We start from the raw sequence: 20,902 nt of genomic DNA, 5'->3' as shown, positions 1-20,902 counted from the left end.
GGCATAGCTAGTAGGCGGATGATACACTGCATATCATCGGCATAGCAAGTAGGCAGATGATACACGCATATCATCGGCATAGCTAGTAGGCGGATGATACACTGCATATCATCGGCATAGCTAGTAGGCGGATGATACACTGCATATCATCGGCATAGCTAGTAGGCAGATGATACAGGCATATCATCGGCATAGCTAGTAGGCGGATGATACACTGCATATCATCGGCATAGCCAGTAGGCGGATGATACACGCATATCATCGGCAGAGCTAGTAGGCAGATGATACAGGCATATCATCGGCATAGCCAGTAGGCGGATGATACACGCATATCATCGGCATAGCCAGTAGGCGGATGATACACGCATATCATCGGCATAGCTAGTAGGCAGATGATACACGCATATCATCGGCATAGCTAGTAGGCGGATGATACACGCATATCATCGGCATAGCTTGTAGGCAGATGATACACGCATATCATCGGCATAGCTAGTAGGCGGATGATACACTGAATATCATCGGTATAGCTAGTAGGCGGATGATATACTGCATATCATCGGCATAGCTAGTAGGCGGATGATACACTGCATATCATCGGCATAGCAAGTAGGCAGATGATACACGCATATCATCGGCATAGCTAGTAGGCGGATGATACACTGCATATCATCGGCATAGCTAGTAGGCGGATGATGCACTGCATATCATCGGCATAGCTAGTAGGCAGATGATACAGGCATATCATCGGCATAGCTAGTAGGCGGATGATACACTGCATATCATCGGCATAGCCAGTAGGCGGATGATACAGGCATATCATCGGCATAGCTAGTAGGCGGATGATACACTGCATATCATCGGCATAGCCAGTAGGCGGATGATACACTGCATATCATCGGCATAGCAAGTAGGCGGATGATACACGCATATCATCGGCATAGCCAGTAGGCGGATGATACACTGCATATCATCGGCATAGCTAGTAGGCGGATGATACACTGCATATCATCGGCATAGCTAGTAGGCGGATGATACAGGCATATCATCGGCATAGCTAGTAGGCGGATGATACACTGCATATCATCGGCATAGCTAGTAGGCGGATGATACACTGCATATTATCGGCATAGCTAGTAGGCAGATGATACACGCATATCATCGGCATAGCTAGTAGGCGGATGATACACTGCATATCATCGGCATAGCTAGTAGGCGGATGTTACACTGCATATCGTCGGCATAGTTAGTAGGCAGATGATACACTGCATATCGTCGGCATAGCTAGTAGGCAGATGATACACGCATATCATCGGCATAGCTAGTAGGCGGCATAGCCAGTAGGCGGATGATACACTGCATATCATCGGCATAGCCAGTAGGCAGATGATACAGGCATATCATCGGCATAGCTAGTAGGCGGATGATACACTGCATATCATCGGCATAGCTAGTAGGCGGATGATACACTGCATATCATCGGCATAGCTAGTAGGCAGATGATACACGCATATCATCGGCATAGCTAGTAGGCAGATGATACACTGCATATCATCGGCATAGCTAGTAGGCGGATGTTACACTGCATATCGTCGGCATAGCTAGTAGGCAGATGATACACTGCATATCGTCGGCATAGCTAGTAGGCAGATGATACACGCATATCATCGGCATAGCTAGTAGGCAGATGATACACGCATATCATCGGCATAGCTAGTAGGCGGATGATACACTTCATATCATCGGCATAGCTAGTAGGCGGATGATACACGCATATCATCGGCATAGCTAGTAGGTGGATGATACACTGCATATCATCGGCATAGCTAGTAGGCGGATGATACACGCATATCATCGGCATAGCTAGTAGGCGGATGATACACTGCATATCATCGGCATAGCTAGTAGGCGGATGATACACTGGATATCATCAGCATAGCTAGTAGGCGGATGATACACTGCATATCATCGGCATAGCTAGTAGGCGGATGATACACTGGATATCATCGGCATAGCTAGTAGGCGGATTATACACTGCATATCATCGGCATAGCTAGTAGGCAGATGATACACTGCATATCATCGGCATAGCTAGTAGGCGGATGATACACTGCATATCATCGGCATAGCTAGAAGGCGGATGATACACGCATATCATCGGCATAGCTAGTAGGCGGATGATACACTGCATATCATCGGCATAGCTAGTAGGCGGATGATACACGCATATCATCGGCATAGCTAGTAGGCGGATGATACACTGGATATCATCGGCATAGCTAGTAGGCGGATGATACACTGCATATCATCGGCATAGCTAGTAGGCGGCATAGCTAGTAGGCGGATGATACACTGCATATCATCGGCATAGCTAGTAGGCGGCATAGCTAGTAGGCGGATGATACACTGCATATCATCGGCATAGCTAGTAGGCGGATGATACACTGGATATCATCGGCATAGCTAGTAGGCGGATGATACACGCATATCATCGGCATAGCTAGTAGGCGGATGATACACTGGATATCATCGGCATAGCTAGTAGGCGGATGATACACTGCATATCATCGGCATAGCTAGTAGGCGGCATAGCTAGTAGGCGGATGATACACTGCATATCATCGGCATAGCTAGTAGGCGGCATAGCTAGTAGGCGGATGATACACTGCATATCATCGGCATAGCTATTCAGGTCTTTAGCCTCCATCACCGCCCTTTTATATTTCGCAGCATTACTATATGAACTTGCACTGATTGGGGCTGATTCCGTACATAGAAGCGTTTCCTTTCCCACTGTCTAAGGGTCCTCAGCTCAGGAGAGAGCCATGTGTTACTTTGTGTCAGGTGCCGTCAGTTTAGTTCTAAGTGGGGCTAGTGCCTTCCTGGCATGCATTTGCCATTGCCCTTTGATAGGAGCTGGCCACGTGCTCAGCAGTATTGGGCATTCTGGGAAGATGACTTATTTGGGGGTAACATCCATTGCTGCATATTTTCTGGCTTCCCCTTCCTAGTATTTCCTGAAGTGGTCCATGTTTTAGCCTCTGCTAATGGCTTTATTTCATTGAGACAGAGCATGTTAACATGAATGAAGAAGTGGTCAGACCGAGGGCACGCTGCGATCTTCGGTTTACTTAGTAAGATGTTGGATGTCGCAATCCAGTCCGTTATGTTGCCTTTTATATGTATGGCTTCTTCGACACACTGCCAGAGGCCCATATTGGCCAACATATTCTCCACTTCTACGGCCCGTGTATCATTTGTATGGTCTTTTCACAAATTTCACCCTCCCATCAACATGACTAGAGGACTGTTTATACAGTGGCAAAATCAGGCTTCCCTAATTGGGTGATTAAGTCCTTCATGAAAGTAGGGGGCCTGTATATTAACCGGATATTAAATGTTGTAGCTTCCAGCCGCACCGATATCAGGAGGGTATCACACCCCTCTATGCTACTCATATTTGTTCCCCAAATATCCAACTGCGCTTTATGAATAAAGGCTACTCCGCCCCCAGTTTGGCCCGGTCTGTTTCTATACCGCATAGTGTAGTTAATAGGCGTGGCCAAAATCATGGAGGGGCTGGCTGCATCATGAAACCACGTGTCTGTAATTGCACAGATGTCCACATTGTGCTCAATCATGTAGTCAGCCACTTCTGTGGCATGTTTAGTGTTGAGCAAAAGCATGTTCAGTTGTTGATGTTTGGCTATATTTTTAAATGCACCTGGGTTGTAGGTCCCTGAATTGTTGGCTTTGACCCCCGCATGAAATAGGGCATAGTTGCCATGTACTAAGGCAAAAAGATAAAAGCTACAAGCGATCTTGCAACAAAACAGAGAGTAACCCATGCCGGCAGAGCAGCAGCACACAGCAGCACGGAGCGGCACGGACCGGCAAGGACCGGCTTGAGTCTGTCGCGCTGGCGCTGTCGCGCCTGATGGCCAATGAAATGGCTAGAAAACTACACGTCTGCTGGGAGTTGTAGTTCAGCAGGCAAAGGAAGCCTGAATAGGAGAGTGCTTAACAGCACACAAAAGTTTCCTTCGTTTCCTGGCAATAGGTAGCTCGATGCAATATGAACATAATAATTACTCAAAATATACTTAAATCGTAACAGCCTACTTAGGCAAAGTAAATTATAAAAATAAGCGGCTCAATTTTCGTCCCATAAAATCAGTTCTAAACTGCCCCCTAGTCTAAAACACAGGCACCCATTAAGGTCTAGCAAGAAGTCTTAATTAAGGGATTTCTCCCTCTCGCCTCCTTATGGGCCTCCCAGCACGCTCCTTGCCACCCAGCCTTGGATGTCTTCCCTTTTCTCCCTCTCCTGCTCGTCGCACTATCCTCTGCTTCTGGCACTCTGCCTGCAAGCGTGGAGTCATGTCTGCCCCCTCTCTGTCATGGGCTTGCCCCCTCTAATCTATCTATCCCCTTTCATCTCTTTCTACTCCCCCTTCTCTCTTCTTTCTTTCTGTCCCCATAACTCCACGTGCCTCCTCAGGTTTCCACGCCTTCGCACTGCTTGCTCCTAAACACTCGAGCTCCCCTTACTACCCGTGCTTCCCTTCCTGCCACATCGTTCTTACTCCCTGAAAGACCACCTTGTTTGGCTCCTTCGACACTTAACACATTTATATCATTACATTGTACAGTATTACTGACTCTGCAGAACATTTGGTGAAAGCGCTCTGTCAATAAATGCAAAATACCCATAAGACCGGGGAGGGCACCACCGTCAAGCATGAAAGTGGAATTCCAGGCACTAATGACCGATAGCGGCCGAGATTCCCCGCCACCCCCTCATTGGAGTTTCTCACCTGCTCCCTCAAGCAGCAGTGTCTTGGGTTTCCACACAATCCACACCCTGTCCTCTGTACGCCTGCTCCCAGCATGCATGCCCTCCCCGTGCTGCCAAGAAGGGGCACCCTCTCCCCCTTCTGCCAGTAATGGCTGGCATAAAGATAGTGAGCTAAAGACTCTGGGTAAAGCTCTTGTAACCAGGACTCATGTCTGGCAGAGAAACTCCCTGGACCCCCCTTGTTATTTGCATATTTTAAGTAACTTTAGGTCTCACCCTAAGTTACTTGGGGAATCCAGACGTGGACCCCTTGCTCACTATTCTTAGAGAGGCACAGCTCCACCCTACTGATGAGGTCCAACTACACCAAACACGTGTCTGGGGTTTCTGTTGGTACTCTTGTTCAGAGGAGAATTGCCTAGCATTTCGGTGCTGGACTGCCCCTGGGCAGGAGAAATACTGATATGTTTGGGATATTTATCCTCTTTGAAAGGTAGTGAACTAAAGACTCTAGGTAAGGCTCTCGTAACCTGGATTAATGTCTGGCAGAGAGACTCCCAAGACCCCCTTGTTATTGGCATTACGCTCTGACAGAGGTGATAGGGCTTAAATAACACCTAGTGCCTTCCTTAGAATCGAGACTTTAGCAACTAGTGTAGGCAGTCGAGAGCAATGGTTGGGAAAGAGAATTCTCTGCACTTGTGGGGCCTCACGTCCTGCATTCTCTGCACATTGTGGGTATCTTGGGCCCAACAGGAAATATTGGAGAAACTGTTTGAAAAGTCCCAACCACTGAGATGGATGCATGCTCAGAAAATGAGAAGTCAAAGCCAGAGAGATATGTGCAAACAAGATGTTGTGTCTTTTCCTCTCTTACGGGGTTCATTTTTCCACTCCCCATCCTTTCTCCCTGTACTTACACAGTGATGTGGTCCTGCTTGGGAAACACTGTATCACAGCGTGCAATCATCCACCTCACTCGAGACAGGCAGCCAACACAGCAATGAAAGGAGAAGAAGCAGCAGGACATACCTGAGCAGATGACCCCGGCATCTTCGGCATGGCCACAGTCATTCACGGTCCAGCCAGGGTTCACGCAGCCCCACAGCAGAGCTTCCGTTCCAGCACAGTTCACATCATCCAGAAGAATGCTGCCGGTGCCCTGGCCAAAATATGCTTCCTCTGTGAAGTAAATAGCAGTGCCACACTCCAGCTGCCGGCACACCACCTGTGCATCTGCCATACTCCAGTAGTCATCGCACACTGTCCCCCAAATCCCGCCGTACAGAACTTCCACTCGGCCGGCGCAGCGGTGCGTTCCGTTCACAAGGCGCAGGTCCAGGTCCTCTGCAGAGACACAAGAAGATGCTTCAGGGAGGGAGGGAGAGAGGGAAGGAAGTCAGAGGTGCTCAGCCTGGGACCGGTGCTCAGCTTGGGACTGGATCTAGCCCCCAACCCCGACTCCCCCATTGGTGCAGACTGCAGGGAATAGAATGTCTCAGAGGCACGCATGTAGAGTGGAAGCAGAATGGAGCCCCATTTACTACTAAATACGGGGCCCTATTCATGGAACATTTGCACGGTTCAAAGTGACTTTGCACTGCTGAAAATGTCAGAATATAATAATAATATGAATTATGTTAGCCCTAAGCTAATCCCTTTTTCCGATTAAAACTCTGTTCTCTTAGTAATGTTAAAAAAGGTATCACATTTGTCAGTCTCGGCGAGGAAATAAATATGGAAATGTGTTTGTGGCTTTTTCTGTCAGTCATTACAAGAAAAGACTGGGTCAGTGTAAAGTGCATGTTTTAGCCGCCTGGCCTTCACTGATAAACTTATGTTAAATAACATTAAAGGCAGGTCCTCCCATTCCGCGAAGTAAGAAAAGCTGTTTCAATATGGTTTATTTCTCTTAGCTTAATGCTATGTAAAGACTGACTGCACTAAGCAGAGAATCGTTACACACTGAGTCATAGGGTCTCATTACGACCATGCCGGTCTGGTAACAATGGTGCCGTAAGCCTACCGGCACCGTTGTTACCGGACCGGCATAGTACGACTCTGAGGACGCTAGCCGTCCCGCCTGCCATGGTCAGACTAGGCATGCGGAACGGTGCCCACCCGCAGAGTTTCTCAGAAGCACCGGCACCAGTATTAACGGTGCCGGTGCTTTCATGGTCCCCATTCCCACTGAGTCCTATGGGACTCAATGGGAATGGGGATTAACATTTACTGGCGCATGACTTCCTGGCCACCGGGGCTGTAATCCCCCAGTGTTTCCGGCAAGCCAGGCACCGGTAAATATTGCAAGTCAGGCGGAAACCCGCTGGTAGCACCGGCAGGGTTACCGCTGGACTTGTAATGAGGCCCATAGTGTTCAGCCCTTCCATTTATGTTAAAAGCATGAAAGGTATCTTTTAGAGTTTGTGCAAATAGGGTGACCATTGTTGGAACGAAGGGCAGGCAGGTTCTGTGTTTAAGGACCTTAAATACAAGTCACTGTCCGTGAACTGGGGGATAAAGCATGTGATTCAGCCATAAAGCAAAGTAAAGACTCTTCACAAAGCAACAACATCTGTCGAATATATAATTTGGCCTGCCCTCTTGGGATTAGGTGTATTATTGTGTATGTAGTTTGAACAGATTGGTGTTATTATCTTTTGCAAATGAATAACAAATGACCCATGTTGATGCAGGCTCCGTTTTGTATAAAAGGCAGCCTGCTGAACCATTCAGGCACTTCACTTCTGCACTCGCCATAAATTGGTAGTGGTTTGAACTGAGGTCTGCTTGAGTGTTTTACATTTTTATGGATATTGTATATTAAAAATGTGACCTGCAATCTTTAAACCCTGTCTAAGATGCTCTATTTTGTTTGAGTTATAGTGCTTAGAAGTCTCAAAAAGTGACTTTGCACTGTCGACACAAACCATGATTCATGGCACTGTACAAAGTGTATTTTTGAAATGCCAAGTCAGTACAAGTTGTCATTTTTGCAGTACAAAATGACTTTGGAGTGCAACAATACACTTTGCACAAATCCATGAGTCAGGGTTTGTGTCGGCAGTGCAAAGTCACTTTTCAGCAGTGCAAAGTCCATGAATCGGCCCTGTGTGTGGAGCAGCAGCCAGGCAGGTTGGAAAGTGACTTCAGAGCTCACGAGGGGCAGTCAGCTGTACATATGCAACAGGCAGTTGGGTGGAATGACTGACAACATGGAGACTGTGGGGCAGAGCATATGCCAGCCGCCTATGGTTTTGCCAACCCTTGGTTCACCCCCTCTAGCGCGGGAATTATGGAGGGAGCTTTTTGAGACCCGCATGGAGGCCCAAGACAAAGGAGCATTTCGACCCTCAAAGAAATTGGCAATGTTAAAGAACCGTTGGGCACCAGAAGGTGCGCGGTTACTGAAATATTTGCCTCCAGGATTGGATGAAGCACAGGTAGATGGGTGTAGACGCCCCAATTGGAAACCCAGCTCAAAGTTGCTGGAGGGATGGTTCCAATTCTATTCAAGGAAACAGAATAGCAGTAAGAGCCTCGAGGATTGCATAGCGGACATGAGATGTGCAGGAAGATAAAAGAGTGCCTATGGCCAGGCAGGAACCCAGGCTCAGAAGCCAGGACTAAGTGCTTGCAACATTGACAAGTCTAAAATCAACCTGAAGGGACTGAAAACTGGAGCAGGGATGCCAGTGTCCAGGCCTCCGATGAGAGAAGAGCACAGGGCCATAGGTCCTAGGGACAGAATGCCAGCACAGGGGAACATGGCATGTCGCCCACGTGGGATTTAAGGGCCTCTTGCAATACATGCATTGTGCAAAAGAAAGGGGCACTGTCCAGGCCTCCGAAGAGAGAAGAGAACAGGGCCATGGGTGCTAGGGACAGAATGCCAGCACAGGGGAACATGGCATGTCGCCCACGTGGGAATGAAGGGCCTCTTGCAATACATGCATTATGCAAAAGAAAGGGGCACTGTCCAGGCCTCCGAAGAGAGAAGAGCACAGGGCCATGGGTCCTAGGGACAGAAATGCCAGGACAGGGGAACATGGCATGTCGCCCACGTGGGAATGAAGGGCCTCTTGCTGCCCGGCAACACATGCAATATGTGCCTTGTGTAAAAGAAAGGGGCGCTTTTGCAGAGACATGCCAGAGAAGGGAAGCAGCTAGTGTGGATAGAACACCTGATAACATGTATGATAAGGAACACGTGGATGCGGTGTTAAGTGTGAAGGCTGGAGAGAAGGGTGTAATGTGTCTCCAGGCATCGTGTGATGGCGGATTCGGGCTCCAAGTTGACTTTTCTCACTAGGCCCTCTTTTCAGAGACTGAGGCCAAATGTACATGTGTGTGTACACCTGCTATTACACCCAGTGCACATACAGGAGGTCGGGTTTCCATTGAGGGCTACATTGTGGCAAATTCTTTCAATCAGGGCAGGGCGCCCACATGAACAGTGTATTGGGCGGAGGAAGGGGTGTCAATTATAGGATGGCAGTGGCAGGGGATACTTAAGATGACACTGAGCATATGGCCCTTTGGGGATCGTGCATGCAATGTGTGGAGATGCGGAATAACTCTCACACCAAATAATCGAACCAACTCAGGAAGATGACAAGGCGCTTGTTTAATTTGTTTTTATATTTCTAGGACTGTCTGAATTGCATTAAAAAAATTGTGAAAGATTTCTTTCTTTTTGAAGTTGGAAATCAAAACACAAATAAAATGTTAACATTTTTTTAAAAAGGTGCTGTTTTATTAACAATTATACAAAACAGGGAGTTACAATGGACATCAACACACGTTCGCTCGAGCTCTCGTACATAAAAACATCCTTATATTTATTTATTTATTTATGTGCAATACATACGTCAGACGTGACATCATACTACATGGCAAATAATAGAAAACCTATCAAAGGCTGTGATAGGCTTAAGGGGAACATCTAAGTGTAAATTGCATACGAACTAGGATTGGGATTGGTTGCCTACTGTCAGGTAGATAACTTATGCCTACCTCTAAAAACATGGCATCTTCAACACTATTCTGTACACAGTTCATCATTGGTCTTCAAACTATAAGACCCTTCCTTATACAGCCCTCTATAATTGGTTAGCACGCTCATGCCCTGTCTGGAACATTTGGTTCACTTAGCAGCACGTAAACTCAGACCCAGGTGCCAGGAGGTGGACTTGACTCTACCTCTCCACCCAATTAGCCCAACGTCTCGCATCACCCAGGCCTGATGACATGAAGATTGAACTTGGCCTTGCAAAGTATTCTTGTCTCTGGGAATATATGGGAGTACAGGCTTTCACTATCGTTGTTCTAGGACTCCACGCTCAACTCTATTTCCATACTTGGCTCACGTGACAGGAGACCACGATTTGGTCCATTTTGCAGCATTTAAATGTCTTAAATGAATAAAAGTTGGCACGCTTGGCGTTATTTCTTTGCACCTTAACAAGGGATGATTCAGCTTCACACGTTCACTGCCTTCAAGAATAGATAGCTGACCTTGGCTGCTTCAGCTTTGATACCAGGCCTGACAACCTTGCCATTTGTTTCCACGTTCTCAGTTTATTCTTGCTGTGACACATTTCTCACCATTTCTCTCCATGGGTCTTGGCTTACTAAATTCACGACACTGATGCCCAGTTTCTATACAATGGCGGCTTTGCCTGCAGTCTATTCACTACATATAGCCAGCTTCTAAGATTACTTAATCTACTTGCGTTACAGCATCTGAACAGTTATTGAATGGCTTACATTTTCTGCAGTGCTTTCCACACGTGCAATCTTCTTTTCGCATATGAAAGTTTACTTGATTCTTAACTTCGACATCAGTTTCTATACGGTGCATGTATTCTCTTCGGCCAGTATCCTCGGGGCGTCACGCTCGTCTTTTGTGACGTCACCAGCTCCTCTTTTTGCTCCTTTTCATATTCCTTCAGGGAGTTCCTCCCTCAGGTGATCTTCACTTCAGGGGATACATTTGATATGGTTTTCTCAGTGGATACCTTCTTTCGAATACTCGCCGTGGTATGGTCACAAAAGCGGTTGTTAAGCATAGCCAAATCTCAGGCTTCCAACAAATAGGAGGAAGTGGATGGGATTTCCTGCAGAGGCATGTAACTGCTCCTCTACAACACTACATATGGGTCAACAAGTCACTGCTTCTCCCCTTTAGCCCCCTGGTCCTCATTGCTCTGCCACTTCCCTCCCTTCAGCCCCAATTGTCATCATTGCTCTGCCACTTCTCCCGCTTTAGCCCCACGTGTCATCATTGCTTTGCCACTTCTCCCGCTTTAGCCCCACTTGTAATCTTTGCTCTCGTACTTCTCCCCTTTTAGCCCTACTTGTCATCATTGCTCTGCCACTTCAATCCCTTTAGCCCCACTTCTCATCATTGCTCTGCCACTTCTCCCCCTTTAGTCCCACTTATCATCATTGCTCTGCCACTTCTCCCCCTTTACTCGACTTGTAATCTTTGCTCTCTCACTTCTCTCACTTTTGCCCCACTTGTCAACATTGCTCTGCCACTTCTCCCGCTTTAGCCCTACTTGTCATCATTGCTCTGCCACTTCAATCCCTTTAGCCCCACTTCTCATCATTGCTCTGCCACTTCTCCCCCTTTAGTCCCACTTATCATCATTGCTCTGCCACTTCTCCCCCTTTACTCGACTTGTAATCTTTGCTCTCTCACTTCTCTCACTTTTGCCCCACTTGTCAACATTGCTCTGCCACTTCTCCCGCTTTAGCCCTACTTGTCATCATTGCTCTGCCACTTCAATCCCTTTAGCCCCACTTCTCATCATTGCTCTGCCACTTCTCCCCCTTTAGTCCCACTTATCATCATTGCTCTGCCACTTCTCCCCCTTTACTCGACTTGTAATCTTTGCTCTCTCACTTCTCTCACTTTTGCCCCACTTGTCAACATTGCTCTGCCACTTCTCCCGCTTTAGCCCTACTTGTCATCATTGCTCTGCCACTTCAATCCCTTTAGCCCCACTTCTCATCATTGCTCTGCCACTTCTCCCCCTTTAGTCCCACTTATCATCATTGCTCTGCCACTTCTCCCCCTTTACTCGACTTGTAATCTTTGCTCTCTCACTTCTCTCACTTTTGCCCCACTTGTCAACATTGCTCTGCCACTTCTCCCCCTTCAGCCCCAATTGTCATCATTGCTCTGCCACTTCTCCCCCTTTAGCCCCACTTGTCATCATTGCTCTTCCACTTCTTCCCCTTTACTCCACTTGTAATCTTTGCTCCCCTTTTAGCCCCACTTCTCATCATTACTCTGCTACTTGTTCCCCTTTACCCCACTTGTAATCTTTGCTCCCCTTTTAGCCCTACTTGTCAACATTGCTTTGCCACTTCTACCCCTTCAGCCCCAATTGTCATCATTTCTCTGCCACTTCTCCCCCTTTAGCCCCACTTATAATCTTTTCTCTCTCACTTCTCCCTTTTTAGCCCCACTTGTCATCATTGTTCTGCCACTTTAACCCTTTTAGCCCCACTTCTCATCATTGTTCTGCCACTTCTCCCCCTTTAGCCGCACTTCTCATCATTGCTCTGTCACTTCTACCCTTTAGCCCCACTTGTCATCATTGCTCTGCCACTTCTCCCCCTTTAGCCCCACTTGTCATCATTGCTCTGCCACTTCTCCCCCTTTAGCCCCACCTCTCATCATTGCTCTGCCACTTCTCCCTCTTTAGCCGCACTTCTCATCATTGCTCTGTCACTTCTACCCTTTAGCCCCACTTCTCATCATTGCTCTGCCACTTCTCCCCCTTTAGCCCCACTTGTCATCATTTGTCTGCCACTTCTCCCCCTTTAGCCCCACCTCTCATCATTGCTCTGCCACTTCTCCCTCTTTAGCCGCACTTCTCATCATTGCTCTGCCACTTCTACCCTTTAGACCCACTTGTCATCATTGCTCTGCCACTTCTCCCTCTTTAGCCGCACTTCTCATCATTGCTCTGCCACTTCTACCCTTTAGACCCACTTGTCATCATTGCTCTGCCACTTCTCCCCCTTTAGCCCCACCTCTCATCATTGCTCTGCCACTTCTCCCTCTTTAGTCCCACTTGTCAGCATTGCTCTGTGTGTTAGGCAGAATGATATGCAGTACCCTTTGGGAACACCACACACAATTAAGACTACAAGTGACAGTACAAATTCACCTTTGGTACAAGCCTGTACTACACAGTTATAGTGGTAGCAGGAGCTGAGCAGCCAGACTTATCTGAAGAGTAAGTGAGCAGTACAAGATAGTTACACAAAGGACAGCAATTACTATGATTCAGGCAAACACTGACTAAAGGTTTTCAAGTAAAAAAATATACATTTATTTCACTCTTCAGTTGTATAACATTAAACTATTATAAGCACATCAAAAATCAGAATCTTAAAACACCACACCACTTCCCTTAAACTCCAGACAACCTCACAAAATGAAGTCGGAGCAAAATGGCACTCTAGCAATTTAAAAGGGAGGGAAAGACAAAGTTATTAGAAATTAGATCAAACCAACAGGTAAGTACTCAGGGCAGTGGGACAAGAGGAACTTCAGTGAGGAGATCAGCTAGAAAAGGCTTAGGGGCAAAGTCAATGGGTCAAAAGTCATTTGCTCAAGATCGCACAGTTCAAGGTAGTTCGCGTTAAAGTTTGTGGCACGGATTCCGGATGAGGTTGTTTGATAAAAAAGTTAGTTCAAAGAGAAGAGAAGGACAACTCCTCGGTTTGGAGAAAGATTTCAAACACTTTCACCGCGGCTGAACGAAACGGACAACCGGATTTGCACAGTACCTTAAAACGGAGAGGGAGCTGTAGCTGAGGCGGACATTCCTGGCGGTTCCTGCAGGCTCACGGTTCCTGAAGCGACTGTCGGACTGACATGAAGCAGGAAGACTGGAGAGTTCTGCACTGCCTAGGGAAGAAACCAGCAGCAGAGCAAAGCAACCAATAAAAGGTGCGCTCCTTAAAACCCAAGCAGGGTCTGACCTTCCTGGCTATCCGGCCCACTGTAGCTCAGTACAGCGAATTCGACCAGAGGAGGGGTCCTGGCTTGCAGTTTGGGCAAACTGGTTGCTCCCACCAGATCAAGGGAAGACGTTTCCTGGAGGACCTTCTCTGTCGTCGGATTCTGAAGATTCGGACCTGCAGCAGGGCTTCACCGGGCGGTTCAGTCGTTGTAGGGGTCCTCTTCTGTCAGCTCCTCATTGGTTCTTTCGTTCCAGTGGCGACTCTGCCTTTCCAGTCCCAGAGACCTGCTTTTTATGCAGTTTACCCCCATTCATACAGCCTGGCTGTCAATCACACAGCAGAGTGGCTGTCCTGGCAAGGACAGTCCCCTCAGCCAATCAAACAGGAGTGCGACTTGGGTTACCAACGGAACCCATGGCAGGGGTCCGAAGACTCCTCCCTCACATCCTGCCTACCTAGACTTTCAGGCGCCTTAAGGAGGGCTTCTGTGCAAAAGCCCACGAAAAGACAGCGAACAAAGGAATCATCTCCGGTTTGGCGTGCAGAGAAAAACACGAGAAAGACTTTAACAAAAAGAAATGGTGAATAAACCCAGCCGGAGCCAAAATAAAATGTATTTTGGTCAAGCGGGTTCATGTTCAAGGCTAATATAATAGCCTAAAACATTACCACGTTTATATAAGATAATCGCGGTAGAAAAGTCAGGGTAGTTACCTCTGCCACCAGCCAAGTTTTAATGTAAAGGGAGCGAAACTATTCTCCAAGAGGCACAAACAAAAAAGGGATAAGAGTTAACCCTTTCCAATACTCCATGTAAGATGGGTGTGTACTGGGTCTGTGGTTTAAAGTGACTAAAGTAAAACTAATGGCAACTTTACCCTTTTCTGGGGGACAGTAGTCAGCCCCAGAAAATGGAGTCAGTGGGAAGTCTCAAAGACAACCCTGTGCCACTGCACTGAAGGTGCTCTGTAACACACATGAAAATATGAGGCCATGGAGTAGGTGAGGCTCCAGTGCTCAAGATCACACAAAAAGTGAAAACACACACAGCAAAACACATGTAAGAGTGGGAAAAGGTCTCACACTCTTACCAGGTGAAAAAAAAAATCCTAAAAATCCAGCAAAGCTGCTGAGGGACTCATTAGGTAAGGGAAATCAGCCATTTATGAGAATTCTCCCTAACACTGTGTTAGCCAAAATCGCCTGCAGTACCCTTTGGGAACACTACAGGCAATTAGGACTACAAGTGTAAGCACAATTTCAGCTTTGGTACAAGCCTGTACTATGCAGTAAAGTGGTAGCGACTTATCTCAAGTTCAGCTCCGTTTAAGTGAGCAGTAGAACAAGTTACACAAAGGACCAAACAATACAGTAACTCAAGTAAATACTTAATCAAGGATTCATGGTAAAAGAATATACATTTATTTACTAATTCAGTTATAAAACATTACACTAGCACAAGCAGCTCAATATCACACACTAATACACCACAAAACTCCAACCAGTAAGTAATTGAACAGGGTTAGCTCAAAAAATGAAGTGTGAGCAAAACGGCACTTCAGATACTTAATAAGGGAGGGAAAAGACAAGGTTATAAGAACAGACAGCCCAAATACATTCATAGGCAGGGCAAAGGGTTTCAGTTAGATACAACCAGCAATTCTTCTCAATAGGCCTCGGCCACAGTCAATGGTTCAGAATCTTTTGTATAGGATAGCACAGTTCTGGTATGGAACGGATACGTCTTTGCCACAGATTTTTAAAGGATTTGGCTAGGTGAAAAGTTTGAGAAATGTTTAGGGAAGGAGGAGCCTTCGAAGTTGAGGAAAGTTTCACGCACTTTCTCGATGGGTGAAAATATTTCCGGACCGCGTTTGCACAGTACCTTGTCAATGAAGAAAGCTGTAGCTGAGGCAGTTGTTCCTGGCAGTTCGAGCAGATCGCGCTGTTCCTGAGCTTCAGTCGTGGGGACAAGAAGGAGGACGTCGGGAGGTTCCTGCACTGCCCAGGGAAGATGCCAAAAGCTGTAGCAAGACTTCAGTTTAAGGTGTGAGTGCCTTGAAGTCCACAAGCTGGTTTTCTTCCCTCTGGCTATCGGTTTTCAACAGCACTCTGATGAAAATTCGACCACTCTTGGGCATCACTGCTCTGCCACTTCTACCCTCTCGACCCCAGGCCATCACTGCTCTGCCACTTCTCCCCTCTCGTCCCCTGGCCATCACTGCTCTGCCACTCCTCTCCTCTCGCCCCCTGGCTATCACTGCTCTGCCACTCCTCTCCTCTCGTCCCCTGGCCATCACTGCTCTGCCACTTCTGAAAGCAGCTGCCGATGATTAAGAAGCATGTGCGGGTTTCACGCTGACCTGTATGTTGTGTTGTATGATCGATTATTTTGCAGAATAAATCAACTGTGGCAGGAACTATGCAGGGGCCAGAGCTCAGCAAAGGCGTGCTGGGAAGAATTGTGCGTGAGATAAGTGAGGGACCTTTGTGCAGTGTAGAATGAACTGGCACTGTAGGGGGGGCAGCTTGCCTCCATATATTCCTGAGTAGTGTGTGGCAGATCTACCCACCTGCACAATGCACACCCACTCTCCTACCTTCACCAATCATCCCACCTTCTAACGCCCGCTATGTGCACCCTTTTGTAATTCCCCTGACCCATACATGGGGAACACCCAGCATTGCCAGAAAGCTGGTAATCAGCAGTGCATGCATTTAACCTGCAGTACTTCCTCCCCTGTGTACAAGACGGTGGAGTGACCTCTGACGGGCCCATGGGATCAGAGCTCACCCTCGAGTACTTTAAGATGAGATAGCTGCACCGGGAGGTGGATGGGGTGCAAGATTCTCTTACTCCAACACCTGTCAATAAGGACAAGTCAATGGTTTGGCAAAGGGAAGTCCATTTAATGACAAGTACAAAAAACGCGGAAACAATAGGAAATCACCAGTGATGCGATCGCCCGTCTCGCTCCAACTTCCAAATTCTTCATTCAGACAGCAATAGTTATAGCAAATTCTCATCATCATTGACGTGTAAAACTCAAAAGTTTGTCATGCAATTCTTTTGGTTAAAAGGATAACTTAAGTATAGGTACTATATCTGTATATGGCAACGGAGTGTGAGGATTGGATAACTCTTATCGGGTGGGCGTCTAAGCCCGTCCGCCTACGTCACTCGTGTCAGACATCACTAAAAGTAAAACGTCTCATAGGTTCTACTAGCTATAGGACCCTTGTTTATTTGGTCTATTGTGATTGGGTGGGTTAGACCCCTAGGCATAAATCTCCAGTTTAATTAGCAGCATGCAGAATGATCACCCAGATGCGGTGTGCCCCAGGATTCACCCTGACCCCCCTCCATCAATCAGTACTTTAGGGCTATGTGTCATTTAGTTTGCTGAAGTTGGCCTCGAAACTGCAGCTTCTTATCAGGAGAAGTTATGGCAGCCTCTGGTTTTGGATGACATCAGACGTGGGCACCTCTTCGCACCTGGCTGGTCACGTGTTAGTCCACCATGAATCTGCTTAATTTTCCTTATATTTGCATATTTAATTCTTCATTCAGCCTCGCCACCTGCCTGGGCCTCCTTATCTTGACCTTCACGTGGCAGGCTGCTATGCTCTTAAGTTTCGATTCTTCAAAGTTGCCGCTCTCCTCCCTTCCCTGGGTAACCTTGAATTCCTAGACATGAGCTCTTCTTGCTAAGTTTCAATTCCGCTCTTCCGTCTGGCTTGTGTTGGTATATGTATCCTGGCTAGTTTGACCCCGCTGTTCTGAGCTTAATTCTGCTTTTGTAAAATGGAGTCGCACTTGTATAATGTGCTTCTTTGAGGTAGATATATCGTTGGCACTTGCCGCTCTATTCTTCTACTAAGCATAGCAAGCAGTACCATTTCCTTAGCTTCTTGCGTTCCAAGCCTATTTACAGGCATTTAGCTCGTTGCATATCTTCATCCTGCTCTATGGTTACATTTCTTTATTGTTTAGCATCGTTTCTTCTTTTAAGTCCAACACGTCCTTATTCCTTACATTTAATTTTTGTGTGTCATCCTTTGATTGTCGTTATGTTCATCTGATTGTCTGTCCAGGCCCTTGTGTTGTCATCATTCGCCTTCGATCAAGGCCCTTTGGCTCTCTTCGGGGCCAGTTTGTAAATAGTCTTCATTTCGTGTCAGCTGCTGGTATGGTTGTCTCAATGGGTACTGTGGTGCCCGTGGTTGTCTGGTTATTGGCATTTCAGCCCTAGTGCTGCTCTCTGTTGGTGTATTTGCCCCTCATACATCACATATCTCGGCGAGTATGTTCCTGGCAGTTCAAGATGGGTGGCTGCAGTGAAGGCCATGTCTGGGACGTCCTCTACACTCCCCCCTCTGGTCGGTTCATCGACCACTTCTGCTTCCTCCTTTGGATTCATCTTGCTTGGTGCTTCTGTATCCATTTCTTCGTCTTCTGAGTTTGTACATGATGGTGTGAAGGAGTGTCTCTTTGGAGTCAAAATTTGTATCACTCCTTTCAAACTTCCTGCTGTTTTTACATGTTCGACTTTGTTACAGGTCATTAGCATAATCATCAATAATCATCAATAAGAGTCCTAACTTTGACCAACAGCATAAATTCATTTTTGGCTGCCCAGAGCCTAGAGGTTAGACCATAGTTTATTTTAACCGCAGTAATGAGGCCTGATGTTGGTCGTCCCACCTGGGATTTGATGCCTGGATTTAGATATACTTCATAGTTTTCCCAAATGGGGCGAGTGGTTATCCATGTCTCTCGGAGGAGTACTAGATCATATTTATTTAATTGGTGTTCATCATTGTTCAGGAGATGTTTGAACCCTCTTGTGCTCCAATTTACGAGAGAGATTGTTTGATGGCCTTTGGATATGTCGAGTTAATTCTGCTGTGTTTTGTGCTGGCAATTGCAAGATGTGTTTGTAAAGTTGATGTTTCTGACACTTTTGGTCACTATGGGATTTAATTTAGAAGGCTGAGCTTGGTTTTGCTGAGTTAGAACCATCTGTGTTCTTTGGTGGTCAATGCTCAGCTCAAATCCCAATTTGAATCGTGAGTCTTTGTACCACTCTAGATTGCATTTTTAGTCTCACTGCACTTAAATTATGTTTTTATCAACAAATTCTGCTAATGCCAAATCGGAGGACACAATATCTTCTAATTGTTGAATGTCCGAAAAGATTGCCATTACTGCCCTTGGATTTAAATCGTATTGCGTGGAGGGAGGCGGTTTGCATGCTAAAATGAGTGCAGACCCGGATTTTTTTTGATAAAGGTAGGCTCTCCTTTTGTCACGTTTTCTCTCTTAAAGACTTCTGTTTCGAACAATTGTTTTTTAGGGGGGCTAGTAGATTGGAGATTCCCCAGTGCATTCTCAATCAAGCGAATGACCGCTCCAGAAAGATCGTTCATGGATGACGCAACATTAGCTGGTGTATCTAGTGTGCGTTCTGGGAGGCATTCATTAATAGGTGGGGCTCTGGTTCTTACATCTACATTTGACTGAGCATTGTAGTCTCTTTTGGATGGCGGCAATATTCCTGCAACGCCTGAATCTAAGGATGATTTAGTGTCTGAAGAGCCAAAAGCTGCCAACCCCGGCTGCATATGCTCACAAGTTTTTCTACACAATTCTATTTGAGATTGTGCATGTTCAGCCATATAGCCATCAACAGCCTTTCTAATTTCGGCTCTGTGCTGATTTTCACTTAACACATTCTTTACCTTAGTTTTTTGGTTGTGCATTGCACCTGAGTGTCAGAATCCGGTGAAAAACTAGCTGGAACAGCACAAGCTGTATTTTGTTGTGTTATTACTTTCAGAAGTTCATTCAATGGAGGATAATTCAAGGCTTGGGCAGGTTGAAAGTCTGGAGGGCCCATTTTGTTTTAGCTTGCCTCTCTAAAGAGTATTTTTTTTTAATAGCTTGAGCGACACTCACATTGGGGTTTTTTTGGGAGAGAAATTGCCTTAATGAATTGTTTTGTTGCACATTAGTAGATCTATGTGCTATCTCTTTCTTATGGACACTGGCAGCTGCTGACGTAAAAATAGAATAAAGCCTCTTCTTCTCTTGAGGAGCTGCGGTAGACTTAGTGTGCAAACTCAAATTCAATTTATGAGGTGGGTGGATGACATCTATTAATGGGTCCTATCTAATTGAGTTTATGCATGGTAAGGCAGCCGCGACTCCTCTATTCTCTCCGGCCTGCGTTCAGGCTTGTGCAGATAGCCACTGTTCAGGCTCGTCATCAGTTTGGCATTTTGAGTGGTAAAGCATAGGTAGGTACTCGAAGTTATGTGTTGTTGTACCTCATGTTTTGTCTGCTTTTGTAAGAATAGCAGTTTCTGCATAACTTCCTCCTGCATTAATAGCCGTCTGTCAACGGATTGATATATTGTTCCTAGTGCCTTAATGGCTAAGTTCATGGCTTGCAGAGTTATATCTAATGCTGTTTCAGAATTGTGAGTACATAATGTGGTGTTCGTACCATGAGTGTTGGTCTGTATTCTACTTGACTCAGAAGGTGAGAAGGAAGAAACGGTTTTTATAGTGGTCTGAGATACTTCTGTAAACATCATTGGCGAGCGTGACAAATTCTCTGATAACATTTTGTTGGAAAACACTGCATCATTAAGGTCAAGTTCTATCACAGCATCGTCCTTTGCGTTTGAATAGATGGATTCTGTTGATTGGATAGTAGCTGGCATACTATCAAGAATAGCCGTGTCAGTGATGGAATGGTGGGTGTCAAGAGTTTCTGCTGTTAGCTTCTGCTCGGTTTTCTCTACATCGGCGGGTGCAGAAGGCAAGACTTGAACACGCATTTTAATGGGTGCACAATTGGAGTTTCTGTTAGGGTTTGTTGTCTGCTCCATTTCTAACCTGGTCTTCGCTCTGTGTGCGGAGACCGAGGCACATAAAAACATACGAATGTCCATGTTGAGAGAACCCCTCTGGTGCCCTTACTCTAACCGGCGTTGAGTTGAACTGAGCTAGTGTTTGGGTGGATTGGCCTGGATTCTCTGTGAGTACGGGACTAGAGAGGCTGGGTGGCATGCCTGATTTTACAGAGAGTACCTTCATAGCGTTAGGCA

At 46.5% G+C, this 20,902-nt stretch overlaps 1 protein-coding gene across 1 annotated transcript in view; it reads right to left on the bottom strand.

The window, feature by feature from the left end:
- The window catches only part of LOC138473484 (deleted in malignant brain tumors 1 protein-like), a 1,627,178-nt gene extending 1,606,495 nt beyond the window's left edge, over window positions 1–20,683 (bottom strand). The window contains exons 1-2 of the mRNA XM_069612128.1: window positions 20,296–20,683; window positions 5,831–6,145 (exon numbers count right to left, since the gene is read on the bottom strand). Coding sequence (XP_069468229.1) covers window positions 5,831–6,145; window positions 20,296–20,683 — 703 coding nt within the window. The remainder of the gene's footprint in view (window positions 1–5,830; window positions 6,146–20,295) is intronic.
- Between the last annotated feature and the right edge of the window lie 219 nt (window positions 20,684–20,902).

This window comes from Ambystoma mexicanum, chromosome 8 (assembly GCF_040938575.1).
Source record: "Ambystoma mexicanum isolate Mex_15411 chromosome 8, UKY_AmexF1_1, whole genome shotgun sequence".
Classification (NCBI taxonomy): Eukaryota; Metazoa; Chordata; class Amphibia; order Caudata; family Ambystomatidae; genus Ambystoma; species Ambystoma mexicanum.
Note: the sequence above shows the minus strand (reverse complement) of the source record. Positions and strands in the feature narration are given on the sequence as shown.